The following is a 23,064-nucleotide window of genomic DNA, read 5'->3' as shown; positions in this document are numbered from 1 at the left end:
AACGTTATAATTTAAGGTTGTCCAGGAAGTTAATTTTATTTTCAAACAAGGGCAACATAATACATTATTTTTTTATAAATTAGACTTACCTGATTTTTTATCTCGACCAGTAGAAGCTGATCGAACTCTGGTTGTTGGTTTCATTGTTCTTTTAGTTGTACTTTGTTGTGATATTCTTGGCACACTAGGTGGTTTCCTTGTAACCTTCTCACTATTACTTGTTCCAACTGGTACATTAAAAGCTATCAAATTTCTAGCTGCCCGACCTTCTTCTTGTATAAGTAATCGCACATCAGCCATTTTTAATAGCCTTCTGTAAAACAGAACAATCCAATTGCATTATTCCCTTGGTGACTTGCTCAAAATATATAGCTCTAAACTACTGACAACTAGACTCCTTAATAAGTCATTGCCCTTGTGTAAAATATACTGTAAACACAGACATTTTCAACGAACATAACATTTCACAACAAATAAGGGACTGAACTAATAATATCTGTAAGCGAGTAAGTAAGTCACGTACGATAACGATGTTTTAATATTATTTTATTAAAGCAATGGCCTAATAGTTTGTTACACTTTAGAGGTTATACGACTGTCATTACATTATCGAATGTTACAAAATAAAAAGTAGCAAACGTGTCTCTAGACAGGTAAAATACTAATAATGTACGAGAAACTAAGTAGATCGTGTTAAAAATGTTATCAGTGATAATAACTGATAGATTATTATACGAATAAATTTGTGTACATATTCTATGATATCATTCTGCGAGTTAAAATACATGTACTACAATGATGATGTTTAAACGTACTTTCGCTGTTATAATAATTACAAAGTATCAAACAACGTTTGATTACAAATAGTTTTTAAACAGCACAAACTCCGAACTAACATTTCATTATCAATACAAGACATTTTCTGACAAATAACAGCCAAGTGGTACAAGTATCATGGCAATGTTGGTTGCACTGACACTGCTGACTACTGCAGTGAAAAGTCTAACCACATTATGTACACGCATACATATGTATTGTACCTAGTACTACGTGCAGCATTGAAAATAAATTAATCATGGTGTTTGGCTGAATTTATAATAGAAGGTATTTAATTGTAAATGTATTCGTTAGCAATATTAAAAATTGATCGTTCTCTAACTCGTGTGGCTATACCTGTGCGAGCTATTTTTAAATTAAAAATGTTCTAAATATATTTTTAATTATTAATACTTGCGTATAGTAGTTCAACTACTTAACCGACATGGATATATATTAAATAAAACGCCTAATGCCTTTCATTTGTAGTCATATTGTATTAAGATAAATTAATCGCAATCATATAAGTAATTATGTCTATCTATTACTAAACATTTAAACATTCTCGGACCTTAGTTCTTATAATTAACGAATACATGAAAAGTTCTGTTATCTTTTTGAGGCAACAAAAACACAGTACCAAACTGGTTTACAATTTTTCTCAACAGTTTCGTAGAGTATCATTGGTTATATAAACGAGATTTATTTGAAAACTATATTCCTAACAAAATTAACCCGATTTTTGCATAAGAATACCTCCGATCGTAACAGTGTATAATTGAATTTTCTATCGGATTCGATCTGTCCGTCGGACAACAATAATAAGAACTGTTCCTTCAAGAAACTGTTAAATTGGTTTACGCAGTGAATTCACGAGCAGCGCCATCAACGCGTGATAAGATGAATCGCGAGAAGCGGTTGCGAGTCGCGAGAACTGTAGACTGTAGTACACATTTACGTGTGGAAATTTAATTAACACTCCTGTGTCTCTTTGGGGTTGCACCAAGCAGTTTTTTCGAGTCGGCTGGGAAGCCGATTATCACAAGACAGTGACGGACTGCGAAAATAAGATTAAAAATCGATTTGGAGGTTTCTAGAAGAAAAGGCCATCAGAGAGGCGGACGATCTGCCAGACTTTGCGGGGTGACGCGGGGAAATTTTCAGATAATCGTACGTATTTTACAGCTACACGTATACCAATCTTATTTTTTAATGTTCTTTTACAATTGTGATCGCCCGCGCGGTTTAGTATTACGTGATACGTGACTTCATGCACGAATTCATTGTTTACGCATATGTATGTAGAAGTCGTCGAGCAGCTTTGGAGGTTGGCAGAGATATTCAAGGAGAAATACTGAATATTATACTCGAATCATTTTTCCGTTCGATCTGTTTGACGTCGTTTTCGTTCGTTGCAATAATTCTTGATAACTTTGCCGTTTTAGAGTTTCGTTTTCTGGTGTATAGCATTCAAGTTTCTCGTTTCAGTAGAACTTTACAGTAGCGTGACAAACTGTCAATTAACGGTGCTTACATTGCCGGTCCTGTTCAAGACTTGTAGTATTAAAGTTTCGAAAATTTCATAGTGTACACTATGTTTATAAAAATAAAGTAAACCATTTACTGATAACCTACATTTACTTTTGTTGATCATTTATTAACTCATGCCTGTATCTATGTGTTTTATATCATGCTACAAATTGCTAAAAGTATCTGAATATTTGTATACAGCTGGTGTGAAAAATATTTGTTCAGTGACCAATTTCAGATGAAACCTTGCGTATGTATATGTCTATGTATAAAAATATGCATGTACATATATACATATAAACATGTACATACATATGTCAGTAACAAATTCTAATGCTTGTAGAATAGATTTAGCATAAGCAAAATTTAATTCTCTTCAACATGTAGAAGAATATGTATTAACAAAAGAAATGTATAGAAAGTAGTTGTACAGTCTGATAAAAAATGAGAAGACTATAAGAATGAATCTTGTTATTTAATGTCTATTAATTGTAACAGTGTCTTCAAATATCTCAATATATTATGTATAAGTTGTAAGCAAATAACTCCTATTTTACTTGCACTAGAATAAAGGTGATTTTTAAGTATCTCGATATAAATGCTATGATTTATAATACCATTGATGAAATATAAAATCCAGCTTTACCTAAACTCATGCAATCCCTTAAAATTAATTACCGATGTAGATGTACATAGTTTTACCCTAAATTTGTTACTGTGTAAATGTTTTTCACACTAACTGTAAAAATATCAGAATATTTGTATAATTTTTTATATGTTTAGTTTTATCATGAAATTTATGCACATACTTTTTTGATAATTGTTACTCATATATGCGCAAGTTGTTTGTGGAAGATAGCGAACTTTATTTTGTGATTTCACAGACTTGCTAAATAAAGTAATTAATTTGATATCAATAATCTGCACTGCCATGTTATTATTTTATGTATATGTAAATGATATATATGTTTTTGGTACACAAGTGTTTAGCACATTCTTACAGATATTATAGTAACACGTATTTGTAGTACATTCTATATGGAAAACATGACTCATAAACGTAGGCTTTATTTTAGTTTGTATTTATTGGTTGAAAAGCAAGTTAGAAGAAGCGAAGAAACTTTCTTTTAAGGGTATTCCATCAAACATGGCGGCTCTACCACGAAGGATTATCAAAGAAACACAGAGATTAATGCAAGAACCAGTTCCTGGTATCAGTGCTGTTCCAGATGATACAAATGCTAGGTATTTTCATGTAATAGTAACTGGACCTGAAGATTCGCCCTTCGAAGGTGGACTTTTTAAACTTGAGTTGTTCCTACCAGAAGACTATCCAATGTCTGCTCCTAAAGTTAGATTCATTACAAAAATTTATCATCCAAATATAGACAGGTATTTACTTATATTCACTTTACAATGCTTGATTTGTACTGCGAAGAAAATGTATTATTTGTATGTACTATTGCTTCATTGTTAGAAAATATCTATGAAATTAAGAGTTATATCGGTATGTTCTGACATACTATTTTATGAAACCAACACCGAAATTATTATTATCTTGTTAAAAATGTTTGTATTTGTTACATAGATTGGGCAGGATTTGTTTGGATATTCTCAAAGAGAAATGGAGTCCTGCTCTTCAAATTAGAACAGTTTTACTGTCAATACAAGCACTTTTAAGTGCGCCCAACCCAGATGATCCTTTGGCAAATGATGTTGCTGAACTCTGGAAAGTAAATGAAATTGAAGCAATACGTAATGCCAAAGAGTGGACTCGGAGATATGCTATGGACAACTGATCTCAGATCATCCATGATGCAAAGTGACATTACCCCTATCTTTCCGAGTTTACTGATCACATTACCCGCACCAGCTGCGTACCCTGCACCTATGTCCACAATTTTGCTATAAAAATAATAAAAGTTTTGTAAGAGTAAACAGAATGAAACTGTATTTTCTATATTGCGGGGAATACAAAGATGTTGTTTAGATTTCTTCACTGGTTCATCTGACAGATTTGTACAGAATCTTCTAACAATAAAATACATCAATTGTAAGAAGATTTCTACTACTGCAAAAAAGGTATAATTTTAATGGATAATTAGTTCTTACTCAAAATGATTCGTTTCTACGCGAATGTAAGTGAATGTAGGATCTTGAGTGACCCTCCCCTTTTCATTTCTAATTATAAAATTGCTTGTGCAGTCAGTAATTTGTGAGCCTCATTTTGTTAACTGTAATGTAACCCCTCGAGCAAAATAAGAGTACTGGGTCCATAATTCTGTTATACAGATATTAAATCTTCTGTATGCGATTATGTCCACTAACTAATTGTCTGATAATCTTGACTTATTTATCGTTGTCGTGACTAAACAGTATCACATCAAATATGCTACAATAACTGAATTAGATAATGAACGTGTTGTTTATTTATAATTATACATTTTTAAATGTCATGTGATCAGGCATATTCAAATCTGTTGAATGTGCGAAGTTTCATTCTCAAAATGTATAGCTCTTTTAAGAACATTTACATATTGAAGTACTTTATTTATTAGCATACTACAAGATAAAATTGGTTCCATGTTTACAATAACAATTGTCTTCATGATAATGAGATAACTTTTTCCCACATTATGTTAATTAACATTTTATTGTATAAATATAAACTATTAAGCGAGAATCTGCATCTTTTATTTACATTTTTTTTTTTTTAAATAAATCAAAATTAATATAGATACCAAAAAAGTGTGCCGAAAACGTAGATAATTGTTTCCGAAGAACAATTCTCTTAGTGTTTGTATTATATATATATGAATATATAGTTTACAGCAGTGATGAGCAACCTTTTACCTGCAGTGGGCCACAATTGATCGATCGCCGATTGTATTTGAAAGGGAGCGTCGCGCCGGCGGGCCGCTGGTAAACAATGGATGGGCCACACGCGGCCCTAATAGACCATGGGTTGCTCATCACTGGTTTACAGCATTCCCAAACATGTACTTATACGGCTTTCAAACAGGAAGGTAAACAAGGAAAGGATATGTATTTTAAAATATCATATAATTCATAAAAGTTATTGCTTGCTGAATTCAAATATTTTTTGTCACTGCTAATTTACTCATACTTGGAAAAGAAGAATTAATGGATAAGATGATATAAAATAGACAATACATTGATAACTCACTTGTACTAGACGTGCTACAGATATTTAATTCGATTATACATAAGTAATTTTGTGTACAATTTGTTTATTTTTTTGGAGAATGTTACTGATAAATAAAATATGAAACTACGGTATATTTTCTGGAACGAGAAGGTATATAAAAGCGAATAGTTGCAAAAGATTAATGAATTGAAGTGCCTCGTTGAATGGGCATTTGTTGAAACATTTAGTTGATAATAAAGAAGTTGCTGTGTAAAAAAAGAAATTAGAATCTTATACTTTACTTTCATTCATTTATACACATATCAATACAATATCTTTTTCTTTTATTAGTACTCTATCACTCCACCTTTATATCTTTCCATTTTTCATTACTGTTAATGAATCTATTTAGTTTTAACTATTTATAATTTATACACTATGATGGTTATCATTAAATAGTTAATTTTGCCGACAATTAATACTTCCATGGAAACAGTGAGAAAGCTTATTAGTAAATTAGTAAATAATTAGTTTCCATTTTTAATATAAAGGCTTCTTGTTCTGATACGAATTATTGAATTTCAATATTATACAAATTTATCAAGATTTAGCTATGGAACGAGAACTATAAGTAACTGTAGATAATTTGCTGTAATAAAGATGTTATTATAAATGTGTTACAGAATAATATTAAATCTCCAATGTATTTATTGTCTATTATTAAACAAGCAAGCGGAAATTGTTGTCAATTTAGAAACAGAAATACATAGAACGTTGAACTTCCATTTATTTCTGAAGATGAATGATTCGATTAAAAAATTGTTAAAACGTTTTATGAAGACTCGAATATGTTTAAAACCTTCTTAACACCATAATATAATTTTCTGATTTAATCTGAGTCCCAATGAAATCATCGACAGATGTTTCTTTGATTTCTCATCGACTCCAGATTTGCCCGGAAATGATATTGATTGACAATATACATCTATTATTAATATACAAACCGATATAAACAGGAATATTTAAATTTATTATTTCGAAAATGTAGGAAAGAGAAAATCAATACAACAATATAATCAGTATAAGTAAATATAACACAAATGTTAATCATTATTATACAATATGTTGTTCAATGTCATTGTCTACAAGAACTGTTGTCAAGCAGATCTGGAGTTGATGAAATGTTATCGGTAAAAACAGCGTCGGAGAAATCTGTGTCGATGATTTCAACACAGCTTAGTTTTTTCTATTATTTTTTTTAATATACGATCACTTAGATAAATGATGCTACAATTCCAATTTTCGGAGTATTTCAAACAGAAAAGTTAATTTCTTTATCTTTTAAAAGACACATGACATGTTTTTGCTGAAATTTAGTTTCTTGTAAGTATTTTTGTATTAGAAATGTTTCGTGGTACAATCATTTATATAAATTGAAAACTATACTCTGTATATTTCCAGATCCGAGACCGTATTTATTTTCATTGAATCAACAGATGGTAATCTAAATCTCTTCTGGAAATAATTCAATAAGCCACAATAAGTTTTACGAAATAAACAGTTTATATTATTTAATTCGTAGAAAGTTCAATGATCAGAATGTCTAAATAGTAAATTAATGATAGTAAAATTCCGAAAAATTACTTATACATTTATGAAACAGTTATGGAAAGATAAAATGTGGAAATACCATATTATTCTACAGAGTATAGGATAATTTATGTAGATTATTATCTCATAAATCACCTGAATTCTGCGGAGATTTTAGACAGAATTCACAAGATAATGCTTAAACAAATATTAGTAAAAATTGTAATTGCTAGGAATGACAACAACGATATATAAAAATGACTCAACCAATTTCAATTTTTAATAATATTTGTATAAACATAGTCTTGTAAACTAGTCCCTCCAACATCTCCGCAACATTCAATTGATTTAGAGATATTAAATTATAAAAGCTGTCCGAAAATCTCAGCGACCGTCTGTAAACAAAAATACTAAATTCCTGTTTGTTTATAGATGCAACAAAAGACTAATTAAGCGGTCATCTGTACCTAAAAGTATCAAAAACAGCTAGGTATTCCAGTGAACGTCCTTCATTCTGCAGGCGCATGTGTACGTTCCTGTGAATCCATTAATTAATATGTGCGAAGGGCGTATGCAATACACGCCCAATAAATTTCGCTGCATAATAACACACGCAGAGTCGTTTCGCCACCGCTTTTACTGTCACGCGATACTCGCGCGCTCTTTTTTTTATTGTACCACTTCACCTTCGTTCCGCAAATTGTAGCCCGTTTATAATGCTTCATACGCGATACAAATAATCGCCGTCGTTTTTGTTTTCGCATTCGTTCGATCGCGTGGAAAACGCGAACAATTTCAGACGAAAATGGAACGAAAAAATCGAAGTTCGAGGAGCATCGTCGCACAACAGAGCGGAGAAGGATCTCTTGAAACTGGCCAGCGCGCAAAACCGCTCGATTTCGCTTGCGTTTCTTATTTCAAAGGATCGACGGCGCACCGTCAGCGACTATATCAACGCGGATGTCACGTTGTTACATCGACGAAAGCAGTCCAGTTTCCGTAAAGCCAACTGCGGCAGGCTCTCTCCCATTTGACACGCGTTTTGTAACAATAGTCTCTTTTTGCGCAGTTAGAATGGGTTGTACATGACTGTAGCTTTTGTTTGCACATTTCACGTGGTTTATTAGAGATGTAATCGAATATTAAAGTATCGGAAAAATATAAGAAGCGAATAACGATTATAATTAATAAAAATAGTTAACAGTCTGTGACAAATTAATGGTCGTTACAAGGTGTTGCGAATTATTTGTAATCCAGTTCACGTAACTTGCTCTATCTTTTGGTAGCTACGAGCAGGCGATTAGAAATCGAAATTCATTGTTGACTCGTGTAGTTATAATTATTATTATGAACGTAATAAACGAATAGTAAATGACTGATAGTATTAAGAGACTCTGCATAAATAGTAACGTCATTCGTTCGAAGCTGTAGCAACGTTCCAGTATTGATATTCGATGTTACGTGCTGCTTTCTATTTATAGAACATCAATTGAAAAGGCCTAGCCGGATAAGATAGTCAAATTTGCCTTCAGCAGTTTTTTTTAATGTATATTACATTGTTCGATATGTGAGCAAGAAAAATTACTCTGTGAAAAATTTCAACCGTGTACATTATGCTGGAGGGTAGTTACAGGGTAAATTAGATCGCGGGCTTTTCAGCAACATTTTCTCTTTTCCACGGCTATTTAAAATGTTTAAAAAACACGTTACCCTCGACATTTTAATTACATCGACGGATATTACCGAAAACAGGGTTGCTATTATTTTTAGATTCTTTGTGAAAATGAAATCCGAATTTTCAATGTTTTTCTCGTAAGAAGGTAACACTTGATTTTTTGTTTACCCGTTAAATATATTATGTACAGATTGTTAAACGTTTTTAGATTTAAATAAGTCCCTTTTTTAATTTAAAAACCCATTTCAGAATAAATAAAATTCGCTTAACGTCTATACGCATTGCTGGAAGAATGTTTAAATTACCAAATGTGAGTGGAAAGGTTGCAAAAATAATAAGGATCATAATAACGTGTTATTGTTTCGAGTTTTCAATATTTTTTATATTAGGTAATATTTTTAGTTTCACTTGCGATGTAGAATAATTAAAACGGATACTTTTTCACAGAATTTCATCAACATACTCTACGAAGAATCGATAATTTCGGTATCATAAAAATTCATATTAAGCTTATTTATTTCTGCATACGTGGAAACGTATCGATTGAATTCATTGTTTAAAATAATATCTCGATGGAATTTTCGTACGAAAATGAAATGCATTTTTTCCTTTTAACAAAGACAAAATTGATTCGATCGTACCGAGAAACCCAGTGTCCACGGTAAAAGCAGGGTAGATATGGTTCTATATAGGGAAGTTGGTTAAAAGTTTACAATAACATTTTTTCACGTGAAGCTTCGTTTCGCGAAAATTGAGTTTTAATATTCGTAGAGCACGCGTGCTTCAATGTACTCGCGAAGTAGAAATGGTCTGTTATGAACAGACATCGCTAGCTGTTAACGATTTAATAGCATTGCAATCTTTTTTGTATTATTTGTTTAATGCTGCGATTCCAATTTTCGGAGTATTTTGAATAAAATTGCTTTATCCTTTACAAAACATATGACGTATTTTTATTAAAGTTTAGCCCATTGTATGCACTTTAGCATATCAAAAGTTTGCTGATATAATTATTTATATATATATATTGCAAACTATAGTTTATATATTGTATCATTATACTGTATATTATACTTTAAATAATAATAAACGTAGGATATAGCGTACAGACGTATGCAAAAAGATTATTATATTTTGTGTACTTCTATACGATGTATCCTACGTTCATTTATTCAGTTCGATCAATAATCTAATTATTAATACAATTTCAGTTCAATATCAATAAAAGTATATTAATAGTAATAAGTAAATTAATGCTTGACCATTGGGTACATCTAATCACCAGGACATTTATCATCAATTTAATTACAGAGCAACAAGTAAAAATTAGTTTAAAAAATTTTTTTTGCCGAAGCTTGTATCGAAACTTTAACAAATTTTTGAAAATGTCATGCGAGCTATGAATGTTTAACAGGCTGCGGATTTTATGCATTTATAAGGGGGGAGATGGATGGCGGCAAATATTTCATAAAAATAGCTTTAACTGTTGTAAATCTGATTTATTTGCAACAGAAGCAACTGTATTTTGATGCATTTCTAGCACATTCGAGTACGCTAAATTACATTGTCAATAACTGTGGCAACGTAATTTAAAAATTTGTAATATATTGCTTTCGATTACGTTGAAATCTACTTGTACGAAGTGATTACGAAGAGAACCGAGAGTCGCACGAACATTTACATCTTGCTATAATAAAAGTGTCGAAGGAAACGTTTGCACCAGCCCTGTTAATTATAGAATTTGTTGGGAGAGACAAGATATTTTTATCGCTGTCATTTCAAGGTTCCTTAAAGGTCAACCTGCTTTTTCAGCGCGTTAACTGCGGCTGTTCCTTTTTCGGACTTTCGTATTCAGCGGCGCCGATAAAATTAGGTCATCTATAGCGTTTCCATGTTCGCTGTTAGAAGAGCGCATACGCGAATTTTGATACATTCGTCGCTTAATATTTACGCGAATTTATTGGAGCGCGCACGCACGCAAACGTGAATAATGACGGAAACGAACAAACAAGCACAATAATTAAGCACGCAAGATTTATCTCGCGACTTTTAATAAATATCTTCAATACGCGTGACTAATAATTATCTAAACTATTTTTAATAAATTATTCCATTCGAAATGAACACGATCTTGTAATCGTTTTTTTCGTTTCCATCAACGGCTACATTTGCAACAATTTATTTAAACGCTAGTCTCTCAAACGTCCCGATAAAATTCAAATCGTTTGGTCCGATACCGAAAATATCATTCCACTTAAGAAGAACAACTTGTAAATGAATATTAGTATTCGTACGAACAAATTGGCGTCGTTGTAATGTTATTGGTATTGTTAATGCGAATTCTCACGGAACAGTTTCCCCGTGCGAATAACTAAAAACAATGTTACAGGATACGTTCCGATTAAAAATATCGGAGCCTGTAAAGAGCCCTTGAAATCAGCTCAATTATACGTATGTTGCACGGAGAGCTGCTGGAAAACAAGTTGAAATAATGATAATAATCACGATGATACGCGTAAACTGATGCGGATGCGATTTAATACGCGAGAATTAACGACCGAAATTTTTATGGAACAATAAACAATTCGTAGGGAGCGTTTTACTTACCGCGATTTAATACGTGAGAATTAACGAGCCAAATTTTTATGCGGTATTAAATTCATACGTGGTATTCGTAGGAAACATTTTACTTATTGCGATTTAATTCAGGGCAATCAATGGCCCAAATTTTGATGCGGCAATAAATAATTCATGGGAAATATTTTACTAGTAGAATGCAATGTGTCTTAGTACTATACCATCTGCATTTCGTCGAGCGAAATTGCAAATTGTCTTCCCTGTGCTCATGGGATTGTAGATCTCTGCTTCGACTGTTCTGGTACGCGTCCGATTTCGCTTATCACATTAATATTGGTTAACTGACGCGGAAGTTACGGTGCCAGAGGCTACGCAGTACATTTGCACTACTGTAGTACACCTGTTGGTCCTATGGGGTCTACGAAGATAATTGTTCTTATATGTCTGGTTAACATTATTTCAATCCATGCTTTTGCGTTAATGTTTCCGACGTTTCTGCTGGCATTTAATCAACTTAAATATGTCCAACGACAGCAATGTTAATACGAAACAATTTTTATAAAGCTGTTCTTATTTGGTAAACGAACTGTGAATCTTTAAGCAACGGAAGAGATAGATGGTTATTTCTTTTCTCTTATTTATTACTGTAATAAATGCATACAGTTCTCAAATTATTTATTCATTTATTTATTTTAATTAACCCTCCATGCGACCATGTAGCTTTTAGGTTACATAGTAATTTATCGATATTTCACCAAATAATTTCAGATTTTTCACGAGATGGTGCATACCTCTTGATTATATAAGGTCTTTGAGATAACCAATAACAATATTCATGAAGGTTTGCAATCCATCAACCTGAAATATTAAAGTAAATGCTTTACTAATTGTCTGCACGTAGATATTTAAGAAATAAATTCGGCCCACGGAGTGTTAACAGAATGGCGATATATGAGTAAGTTAATGTAAATAAGTAGACTGCAGACTTTTATACAAAATATAAATTGCCTCCATTAATTGCAAAATACAGGAGCTTCTCTATCCAGACCCTACACCGTTATAAAACTTTTAAAAAATTGGAATAAATTCCATCCTCTAATTCTTATCAGTAATTTTCGTTAGCTGTTTCCAGAAGTCTGTAAAATTAATGTTAATAATAAAATACGCCCGGATATAATTATGCGACTAGAATTTGCCTTAATGGTATCTAATCAATATTCTCAACGTGTAGTTAAGTACTGATAAGCCACCTCGATGTCATGAATAATCGGCGGCCACGTTTTTGAATAGTAACGCAACTAATTTCTATTAATATGCACGTGTACTTGCACTTTTAAGGCGCGCATAGATTAGAAGTGCGCGCAGATCCTCTCAGGACTGATCGAACGACCGCGCGTTTTCGAATTCTACAGCATAATGATCCGCTCGTTGTGATGCGAACAATGATCGCGTCGAATGATTGCGTCAGGCGGTTTACCAAAGATCCTTCGACAGGGATCCGATGCAGGAATCTCGAACACGGCTGTCCCGGCTGCCGTGGAACGAAGTTCAGCCCCAGGCTGGAATTGGGAGTATCTCGAGACACACCAACTTTTGCAATCTCGGCCTCTGAAAATGCATAACATGCTTGCGATTGCGACACGCGGGACCATCGCCGGACGCATCCGATAACGTATCGACTCAAAGAATTCGAGACAATAGTGTTTATTTATATTTTTACGTTCTTTGCAATCGTGGGTGTAAAATACGACAACATTGTGCAAGTTGACGTTTTTTATTAATAAACTGCAAATTTTCGTGTAGAGGATCAAGAGTCGAGGATGTGTTTTTTTTTTGGTGAATGTGTGCAATTTTTTTTTTATTAATTTTTAGTTTATTTGCGTTATATTTCTCTTATGTATTTGTGTTATATTTATATTATATATTTATGCTATATTTCTTCTATAATTTAATATTCTTTTGTATTTCTTTCTTCCTTTTTCTGGTGAAAGTGTGCAATTGCTGTTTCAACGCATTCTTTTATTAATTTTTAGTTTATTTATGTATATCTTTTATATATATATGTTATATTTACATTATATATATTATACTTGTAAATATGTAATAGAAATATAATAGAAATTTGTATATATAAGCTAGAAATCAATAAAAGAATGAATCGTTTAAATAAAATCGAAACATATAAGTATAATTATATATAATTATTATATAAATTATATTATATTATATATAATTATTATAATTATATTATAATTATAATAAATCATATTTATACTATACATATCATGTTCCTATATTTCAACTTTATTTCAACGATAAGCTCGACACAGAAAATCTAACAAACATTTATACAACTTTTATCTCTACTTTATTCCAATTAGAACTGTACATTCCCACGTATAATTATATGTTTACTTAATCATTTGAACGAAAACACAGTTGTCATGCTCGCTTTTAAAATGGAAGCCTGCCGCGTTCAAATTTGAGAATTGAAAAACTTCTCGCAGTAATTCCTCCACCGTTTTTTTCGATCGCCATTTTACCGAACAAACATTTCCTGCAACATTCGAAGCACGCTGATATATGTAGATCATCGATATCGAAATTCGCGGGTATTTTCATTAAAAGTAATATTTTCTTTCCGCGAGGAAAAAAATTGCGAAGCCGCCCGGGTAAAAGCGGGAACCTCGTTCTACAATTCCCTTCGTGCGCGCCGCGCTACATTATTTCACAATCTTTTTAATTTCGCTTTTCCCCGCGTTAACATTTTATCATCTCGAACTTTCCGCTGCGCAAAGAGCACGCGAAACTTTGGAGGAAAAATATCAACGCGCGCCGTTTCCACTGCCGTGAGCACTGCGCTGATTTATTCTGCGACGAGTGAACGAGTTGGTTCCGCCCTTGTTGTTTTCGCGTTCGATAAATCGATTCTAGGATTTATTTCTATTATTTCTGAATCGATTGAATTGACTTCAGTGGGTTTGTGATCGTCGAATTGTTAATTACTCTGTTGGAATTTCTATGCCGATTTTGAATATGTTTTAGAGCTTTGTACGACGTTTTTCCTTTGGAAAATATTTTGTTTTTCATTAGTTTGAGATTTGCGAGGCATTTCCATAAATATTTTATATAATAATAAATATTTTTCGACTTTTTTTCTTCGCGAATATCTCGGAAATTAAAAGAAATCGTAACCATATTTAGATTTCATAAAAATATACGTTAAATAATATTTAAATTAATGGAAAAGATGCTATGTATTTTTATAAAGAGACGTTTTAGTTTTATAAACAATCGCCAGACCACTAACAATCTCACCGGAAGCCCAGCTCTCTGAAAACTGCGAATTTCATTAGCCACAGACATTCATTCCGCAATTTTTTGTTTAAAACATAAAGTCGTTAAAAATTGCAGAAACAGTAGTGTTATTTTGCAAGTTTTGAACGTTTAGAAAATGCAACGATATGAATATCTCTTTTTCGATCATTTAAAATTGTTAAAGAATTCGTCGTTTAAAAGACAAGTATTTTCGTCCATTTTGAACAGTGGGTTATCTTATTCCAAGCGTAATGCATATAAATTTATATTAACATATTTTGTTATTTTAACGTCGAGCTTCGCGATATCCCTGAACAGAATGCATTTCCAAAATGTCCATCGATTTTCAACGACGTCCCACGTGCAACAGTACCGAGAAATTCAAATTTGCACCGAAGGTCGGCCGAACTCTGATTTCCTCTACTTAGTATGGATTATACCCTATAATCAATGACTCAAGTTCGACAATAATGGTTCTAAAATTAATGGGCTTCCTTTGATTAAGATCCTTTAGTAGGATCCTTCCATGCTGCTTCTGTTTAGTCATAGCCAACGAGCAGGTCTTTATGTGATAACGTGTACAGTATTAGAGGTTGCCCGAACCACTTAATGTAAAGACTATCGATTCCGGCGAGTGCTACTCAGCTTTCGAGTGTCCATTGAAACGAGAAATCGGATCAGTATGGAAATTAATAAAAAAAAAAGTGTATCGCGGCATAATCGTGGCATTGTTTATTCCAAGTAGCAATAACGTCGACAGCAAAAGTCGGAGGTCGACTCTCTTGTTCGCAAGTTCTTTCAGTTTTATTCAAGGTACGTTAATAATAATATTAATTTAATATTAAATACAAGGTACAGATGGTATTTAATTATTTATAATATATTAATATGTATTTTACTAATCACCATACTTTACTACAGTATAACAGGAACTTCCTTGTTCACAAGTCATTTTTAATTTTATTCCATGAAAGTGTATAAATATTAACAATATATTAGTATATAATAGATATTACAATATATAAATTATATATTGATTGAAACAAATAACCAATAAAATAATATGAGACGAATGTAACAGATCACATTAATTCAGACAACTTATTGACATATACATGAAACATTCTATCACTTTTCAGAAATTTATTACATAACTTTATTATTACTAAACGGCGAACCTCGATGCGTCTAGATTTTAAAATTGCAACGAAATATATCAATTATTAAAATTCTATTGGTAGAATCTTCAAACATCCGCAGTATAATAATAATAATCTTTGATTTTCGACTCTCAAAAAAAATAAATTGAGTCTCAAAAAATAAAATCATCGTCATCTATATTCTTACTTTCTATTATTTAACGCATAGTTTATTATCCACTTCTGTCAAGAGAGAACGAGATCAAATTAATATACCCATTATTCGTTTTCAACTTCCGCGATGGTCACTTCAAAACGAAATCCTTAGAGAATTTTTAATGACGTGAAAACTTATAACGGAGAATAATGACAAAACTTTCCGGCCGACTTATTAAGTTCCCCGAGAAAGTCTCTGCGTTCCCCGACGATAGCAATTTCATTGTTTATCTTCGGTATTCCCGACTTTATTGCAGGATTCTTTTACGAAATTTATTTTACAGTAAACAGACAACAATTGCAGGCTATGCTGAATCGACTTTTATATTGCTACGCGTTTGTCAAACAGCTGGTGTTTCGTTAAAAGAAGGGTATGACTTTTATGAATAGTCGTTTTTTATGATAAAAGGTATTTTATACTGATTTTCTTTCTTTACATTTCAAGTACGTATTATGTTATGTAATTATATGTTGTACTATTTAGAAATATATTATATAGTATTTAGGTGTATATTATAGTATTTAGTTGTATATTATAGTATTTTATTATATATTATAGCATTTAATTATATATTATATTATTTAATTATATATTATACTATTTAATTTCATATTGCACTATTTAATTTTATATTCTACTGTTTAATTACATCTCATACTATATTTATACTATACTATTTTTAGTTACATCTTAAAACACATCTTCTGATTTACAATATTTCTATTTTACATGATTTATATTAACAGTAATTATCAGCAACGACACAAATTTTCGTTTAATTGCAACTATTACTTGTATGTAAATTGAGAACTATTAACCACATGGTTCTTTGAACATATCTTTTCCATTTCAAGATAAATAGCTTCAACATGAACAACAAACACGCCTTTACTACAAAATTCTTCTGTTATTTTTGGTCCTTGGAATAAACGATGCCACAATTTAACCACAATACTCTTTTTCATTAATTTCCATATTGTTCTAATTTCTCATTATACTTCAAAACTAATTAACACTCGATGTATAGTCGACTGTCTATATATTAACCTTTGCACTCGAGTGGTGACTCTAAGGCACCACTAAAATTACTCTATTTCATGCCAAATTAATTTTGCTACAATAAGGTTTAAATTTAAAAAATTGTCAAGTAGTAAAACCGTTGGCAGGAGTCACAAGAATAAATTTTGTATGCATAAAAATTGATTTTGTTAAATAGAATGGAAACACCACGAACCAGAAAAATTATTTCAAATTTACAGTTAAAATGGCTCCGAGTGCAAAGGGTTAAGCGATTAATTGAATTCATTTCCCTCTTGGTAGTGACTTTCCGTGCACCCCGTATATATTACCACATAACAGCATAGACGAATCCGAGCAAGTTCGTCGCGTAACGATAAACAATTTCCAGCAATTCTAATACGTCGTCGAGCGGCGAGTATCTGGAAATACGACGCCGTCTTCAAGGCAATCGAAGACAAAGCGCGCGAACCACGGCGGATTCGCGAAACCGATATTTGCAACGGCATGCTACACGTGAAAATAACTAATCGATAGATCCCCCGTACGCTTGTATTTGTTTACTTGTAACAAGCCCGAAATATTTTTAGATAGCGCTCTGTCACCGGCGACGAGAGATGGACGTTACACAGAAACAATACCGCGGAATAAAAAAAAACATACAATGTTGCAGTATCTGGAAAATGATACGTGTTGTTTCGGTACGCGATTCCTCCGTGCGCGATTCAATAAATACATCGATTAACAAAAGGTTGATAGAGTACTATTTTATGTTGTTTCAGAAAAATAACAAACATATATCTATATTCTGATCTCTTGCTTTGTTTAGATCGAATTTTAGTTATAATAAACGACCAATGATATATTTTATAGTAAATATATTTTTACAATTTTAATAATTGCAAATTAAAAATTAAGCTGTAAAGCTAGTGCGAATAATCGTATAGTCTAATTTGAGTTAAATGTAACTGATTTGCTGTTTTATTTATTGATAACTTTTTGCAGGATTGTAGAAGAGACGTTGATGCATTGAACACGTTATTTATGCATTACTATTTTCATTTAAACATTTTAGATTATAGTAATTTCAACATTTTTAACTTTTTAGTTCGCCTCTCTTACTCTTGTTTCTCATTTGTCCTCCCTTCTGCTTTATCCAAATTATTCATTTTTCCTTTTTCTGCTCGGCGCTGCCCGCTGCATTCCCTATTACCTTTGCTACTTTATATTCCCTAATCGGGACATTTCCCTGAATACTGCATCACACATTTTCGCTCATCTTTTAATTATTCCTCTCCGACTTCCACTCGACCTCGTCCCTTTTCGTCGCCCGTTTCCGTTCCTCCAGCTTGAATCGCCTTTGCTCGCGTAGCTTTTCTCTTCCGCCTTTTTATCCCAAATCTCTTGGTGTCTGACCCTTGTTCTACTCCATTCCCGAGGCGATTGTACTTGTATTCACTTTTAATATCCGTCTTTCTTTCTTCATCCGTGCCGCATCTTTCCGTCTTCATCGTGTACCTTGAAATATTACCTCTGCAACCAGGTGACTCTTTTCCTTTTATTCTCAATTCCGGATCTTTAACTCGTCATTCGTTTTTACCATTTGACCTTTTCCGCTTGATTTTATTTCTCTGTTATTTATGATTAGGTGAGCTGATTACTGGGCACTTTGCTGTGATAATATATAACAAATTTATTATATGATTATATATATATCGTGTTATGTAGGTATAGGTATATATTATCGAGTAATGTTTAATATTAAACGAAATGTGTATTTATTAGTTAATTATTTATAATATATTAACATGTACTTTACTAGTCGCCATATTTAACTGTTCTGTAACATGAACTGTCTTGTTTCTAAGTTCTTTCAATTTTATTCGGTACAGGTATATTAACAATATATTATTATATAATTATATTATAATATACATTAATAAATAGTATTTAATTATTTATTATATATTAATACCTGTTCTATCAGTCATACTTCACTGTTCTACAACAAGAACACCCTTCTTCACAAGTTCTTTCAATTTTATTTCATAAAAGTATATATATATGAACAGTTAGTTAAGTTATACATATTATATACAAATTATATTATAACATGTGTTATTAAATAATTTTTAATATCAAATGAAACGCATAATTAACATTTTTCTACCCCCTGAATTCTATTCACCCAATCGAAACATGCAATTACATAACTCGTCATTATTGCGCACATAATTCGTCACGCGCAATCGAAAATGCACCCGCACCCCACGGTCGTTTTCCTCAAAGCACCAACCATCTTCTTTACCTTTCTGAAACCATCATGCTCCTCTCCCGTCCACCATGCTCGCCTCTTTTTTTTCCCTGTCCGACCTCGAGTAGAACCACTCGTTCCATTTCTCGCAGCCTGTGCTTTTGGGAATTGACTTTCGTTTTCCTCTCCCCCGTTCTCACTCTCTTTCATACTCTCCTCTCGCAATTGATCCGCCTTATTTTCCCTTCGAATCTCCCCGATCTCTTCTTCCGCCCTCTCCTTTCTCTCGCGCGGGCTCTCTCCGCCATCCTCCCTCCCCCCCTCGTACACTCCACCGTAATCTTCCCTTGACCCTCGCCACCCCCTATCCAGCTCCTTAATTCCCTCCTCGCCTCTGTAATCTTTTCTCGGGAACCTTTGTCCCTTTTCCTTTTTTCCCCTGCATTTGATCCCCCTTTAACACACAGCCGCCGTTCTATTCATTTGTTTCCATCGCGTTTCGTCCCGTCCTCCCCTACCGCTCCACGTTGTCCGGCCTCGCTCAGTATTTTCATTTCAATTATTTCAATTTATCACATTTGCATCCGTCGCGACAAAGCGACGATAGTCGTGCAACGAAAGACTAATTAATGGATTGGTAGTTTGAAATGCGGAACGAACAAGGTTTGCACGCGGCTCGTAGGTACACGGTGTGCTATGATTGCTCGTTGCTGTTTATTTGTCAACGATAATCCGCGACGAAGGGAGCGAACTCGTAATCAATTAATACTAATGCGTGATCGAATCCTGTATTCATTATTATAGATATTTTTTCGTGTTATTTCATCGTAAATACGGAGAGGTATTGCATAAATAATTTGCAGAATTTAATCGATAAATATATATATGCCCATAATTAGGAAAGTGGTCTAAGTCAAATTAAAATTAATCTAAGTCAAATTAGTGGTCTAATTAAAATATACTTTTCCATTATGCGATCTTTTTATTTAGAATTTTGTTAGTCTTGATTGATGGAAATTTATTATGAATATGAAACTTTGTGTGAATTTCATACGAAAATAACTTTAATGAAATAATTCATGCACAATTATTAATGATTCTAAAAAAGTGATGCGTTTTTATCATTTCGAGTTTTAAAAATTTTTAAAACGTTCCCGAAAAACTGGAGGAATGTATGATAGTAAACACATAATATCTTTATGTTTCTCTTTCGATACTGGTCTAGTGGTGGTGTATAGAGGAAGTAGCTTAATATTTCCGTATATCTTGGATCTTCCTCTTTTAGGTGAAAGATCCAAAACGTGGAATTCAGTAGCATCTAAAGAAGTTTTATAGAACAATTTATATGGTTCATTTTTCACGAATACATCTCATCCATTGTTTGCAGCCAAGAGACAGATTCGCCCGCGGTATTTTTTCCTCTTCTTGTTATTGACTCTTTTAGTGATTTCGTCGAAATAAAATCCCGCTGCGACATTCGTTTTATCGGAAATGTATTTCTTCTTCTACACTTTTCTATCAGTTCATAATAGTGCGGAGGGTTGTATAAGTAATTTGCTTTTTTTATTTTCATTCCTATCAACCCAAAATCATGGACATTCGGTAGAAAGGAATGACCCAATATCAAAAATTTGTGGTCTATTGTTTTAATATTATTATTATTATGTTTATATAATTTCCTTAAATTTTTGAGTTAGACCACTTTCATAATTAACACTAAATGAATTCCATATAATGTTGAAATTACAACCACCATCTAACGATTAATTTTTGACGATATAAAAAATTACATCGAATAAATTTAGTTTAAAATGATATGGTGTAAAATAACTGATAAACTCATTTTTTTCTTTTAAATTTCGACTTAGACCATTTTCATAATTATGGGCACATATATAACGTATATAATAATAATAATAATAGTTACTACAATTATTGCTGGCAACGATATTTAATTTCCAACAGCATTCTCCGCAGCGAAACAAATAATTCAAACCGTCGTCATCGAGAAGAAACGAGGATTCGGTGTCCCGGATGCGTTTCAATAAATAATTTTTTAAATATTGAATATTCGCGTTCTCATACGCCGGTTCAGTTTATTTTTCGCCAGATAATCCCGCGAAGGAAATTCGGTATCCCTGGTCGATTTATATTTGGATGATTCGTAAATAATATCCATCGTGGACATGGCGAACATGGTGGATTATAATTAAACAACAATTATATGCATTAAAGCGATTAAGGTCGAGCAAGGATTAATAGGCTTGATAATAATTTCGATTGTATCGCAGATTGATGATCACAGTGGAAAGCTTCATGAACCGTCATAAATTTCGAGGAGGGAAACGGAAGTTATTTACGGCCATCCCCGATAGATAGCAACGTCACGAATATCTCGTATTAGGTTGTCCGTGAAGTTCATGCCGCTTCCCGCCTCTTTGCTATCCATTCTTCCTGCAGGAATTTATTTTTGTAACGAAATTTCATCGTCAATCTTTGTTCTGTCTTTCGTCGGAATATTTGGACACTATATTCTATATTCTACATTCTATATTTTAGATTCTTTATTTTTGATATTTTAGATTCTATATTCTAAATTTTATATTTTCGATTCCATATTTATATTCTATATTTTAGATTCCATATTTCAAATTTTATATTTTAGATTCTATATTCTATATTTTATATACTTTATATTCCATATTCTGTATTCTCTATATTCTTTATTCTATATTAAATTTTCTATATTCTACATTTCATATACCACATTCCATATTTTATATCCTATATTCTATATTCAATATTATATGTTCCTGTTATATCCTGTATTTTTCATTTCATATGATATATCATATATTATATATTATATTCTATATATGATATATCATATATTATATATTATATATTATATTCTATATTCTATATATTACATATTATATATTATATTCTATATATTACATATCATATAATATATTTTATATATCATATAACGTATCATTTGAGACTCAAATACAGTCTAATTCTCAACAAATTCGTTTCTACCCCTTCAAACCAGATGCTTACTTCTAGAGCCCACACCACCTCATCACCCCTCAATAAATTAAACAAGTAATCCCAAGAAGAAGCCGAGCGACATAGACACAAGTCATTGCACAAACTACTAAATTCGCCTGTTCGTCAGAGAAAAAGCACGCACCAAGACCATGTCCCAAAGCGTATCGAAAAAGATCAACGCCAAATGTCCGACGAAGTCGTTATCAGAATATTTTTCCCGAAAGAATCGATCGGCACGGCAGGTGGTTTCCGCGGACAAGGCAATATTTTGAACGACGTTTGCTGCCGCGATAGAAGGAAGAACTCTCGATGGCAGCGTCCCGTTCGGCTCGGACGTTTTGTGCATCGATTCACGGATTCGCCGGTCGTATTGAACTTGATCCCATTCCTCGCAGCCCAATTAGCCCACATATAGATCCGCCCATGGTATCGTGTGGGGTGGCTTTCCGCGGTGAGTGTGCGCAGTGACAGGGCGAGAGCGCAGCTTCTGGGGTTGGAGGAAAGACAGAGGCCGGAGGCCGAATGCAGAAGCAGGAGGCAGGAGAGGAGTTAGCCTGTGGCGACGCGTCGAGTAGACACGTCGCGATCCCCGACGCCGAAACATCCCCCGATCATGCGAGCGTCGGGCGCCGGTAGCGGGCCACCAGTTTCGTCCCTCACGGTCGCATCTCGCCCATCGAGATCATCATCCTCTTGCCCCTCCGCTCGTCTTCGGCTGGCCGCCGTTCG

At 33.1% G+C, this 23,064-nt stretch overlaps 2 protein-coding genes across 3 annotated transcripts in view; one reads left to right on the top strand and one right to left on the bottom strand.

The window, feature by feature from the left end:
* Ssp3 (short spindle 3) overlaps window positions 1-968 on the bottom strand; it is a 49,500-nt gene extending 48,532 nt beyond the window's left edge. For both annotated transcript variants that reach the window (XR_013494023.1, XM_078180062.1), the window contains exons 1-2: window positions 816-968; window positions 90-313 (exon numbers count right to left, since the gene is read on the bottom strand). Coding sequence is in view for 1 of the 2 variants with exons in the window: in XM_078180062.1 (XP_078036188.1) it covers window positions 90-300 (211 nt within the window). In the remaining variant the exon portion in view is untranslated. The remainder of the gene's footprint in view (window positions 1-89; window positions 314-815) is intronic.
* A 30-nt stretch (window positions 969-998) lies between these two features.
* On the top strand, window positions 999-5,646 carry LOC144469624 (ubiquitin-conjugating enzyme E2 N). The gene is made up of 4 exons (XM_078180063.1): window positions 999-1,104; window positions 1,827-1,986; window positions 3,479-3,738; window positions 3,935-5,646. Exons 3-4 carry the CDS (start codon window positions 3,494-3,496, stop codon window positions 4,143-4,145), a joined length of 456 nt encoding a protein of 151 aa, XP_078036189.1. The 5' UTR covers window positions 999-1,104; window positions 1,827-1,986; window positions 3,479-3,493; the 3' UTR covers window positions 4,146-5,646.
* Window positions 5,647-23,064: the final 17,418 nt, after the last annotated feature.

This window comes from Augochlora pura, chromosome 5 (assembly GCF_028453695.1).
Source record: "Augochlora pura isolate Apur16 chromosome 5, APUR_v2.2.1, whole genome shotgun sequence".
In the NCBI taxonomy this organism is placed as follows: Eukaryota; Metazoa; Arthropoda; class Insecta; order Hymenoptera; family Halictidae; genus Augochlora; species Augochlora pura.
Note: the sequence above shows the minus strand (reverse complement) of the source record. Positions and strands in the feature narration are given on the sequence as shown.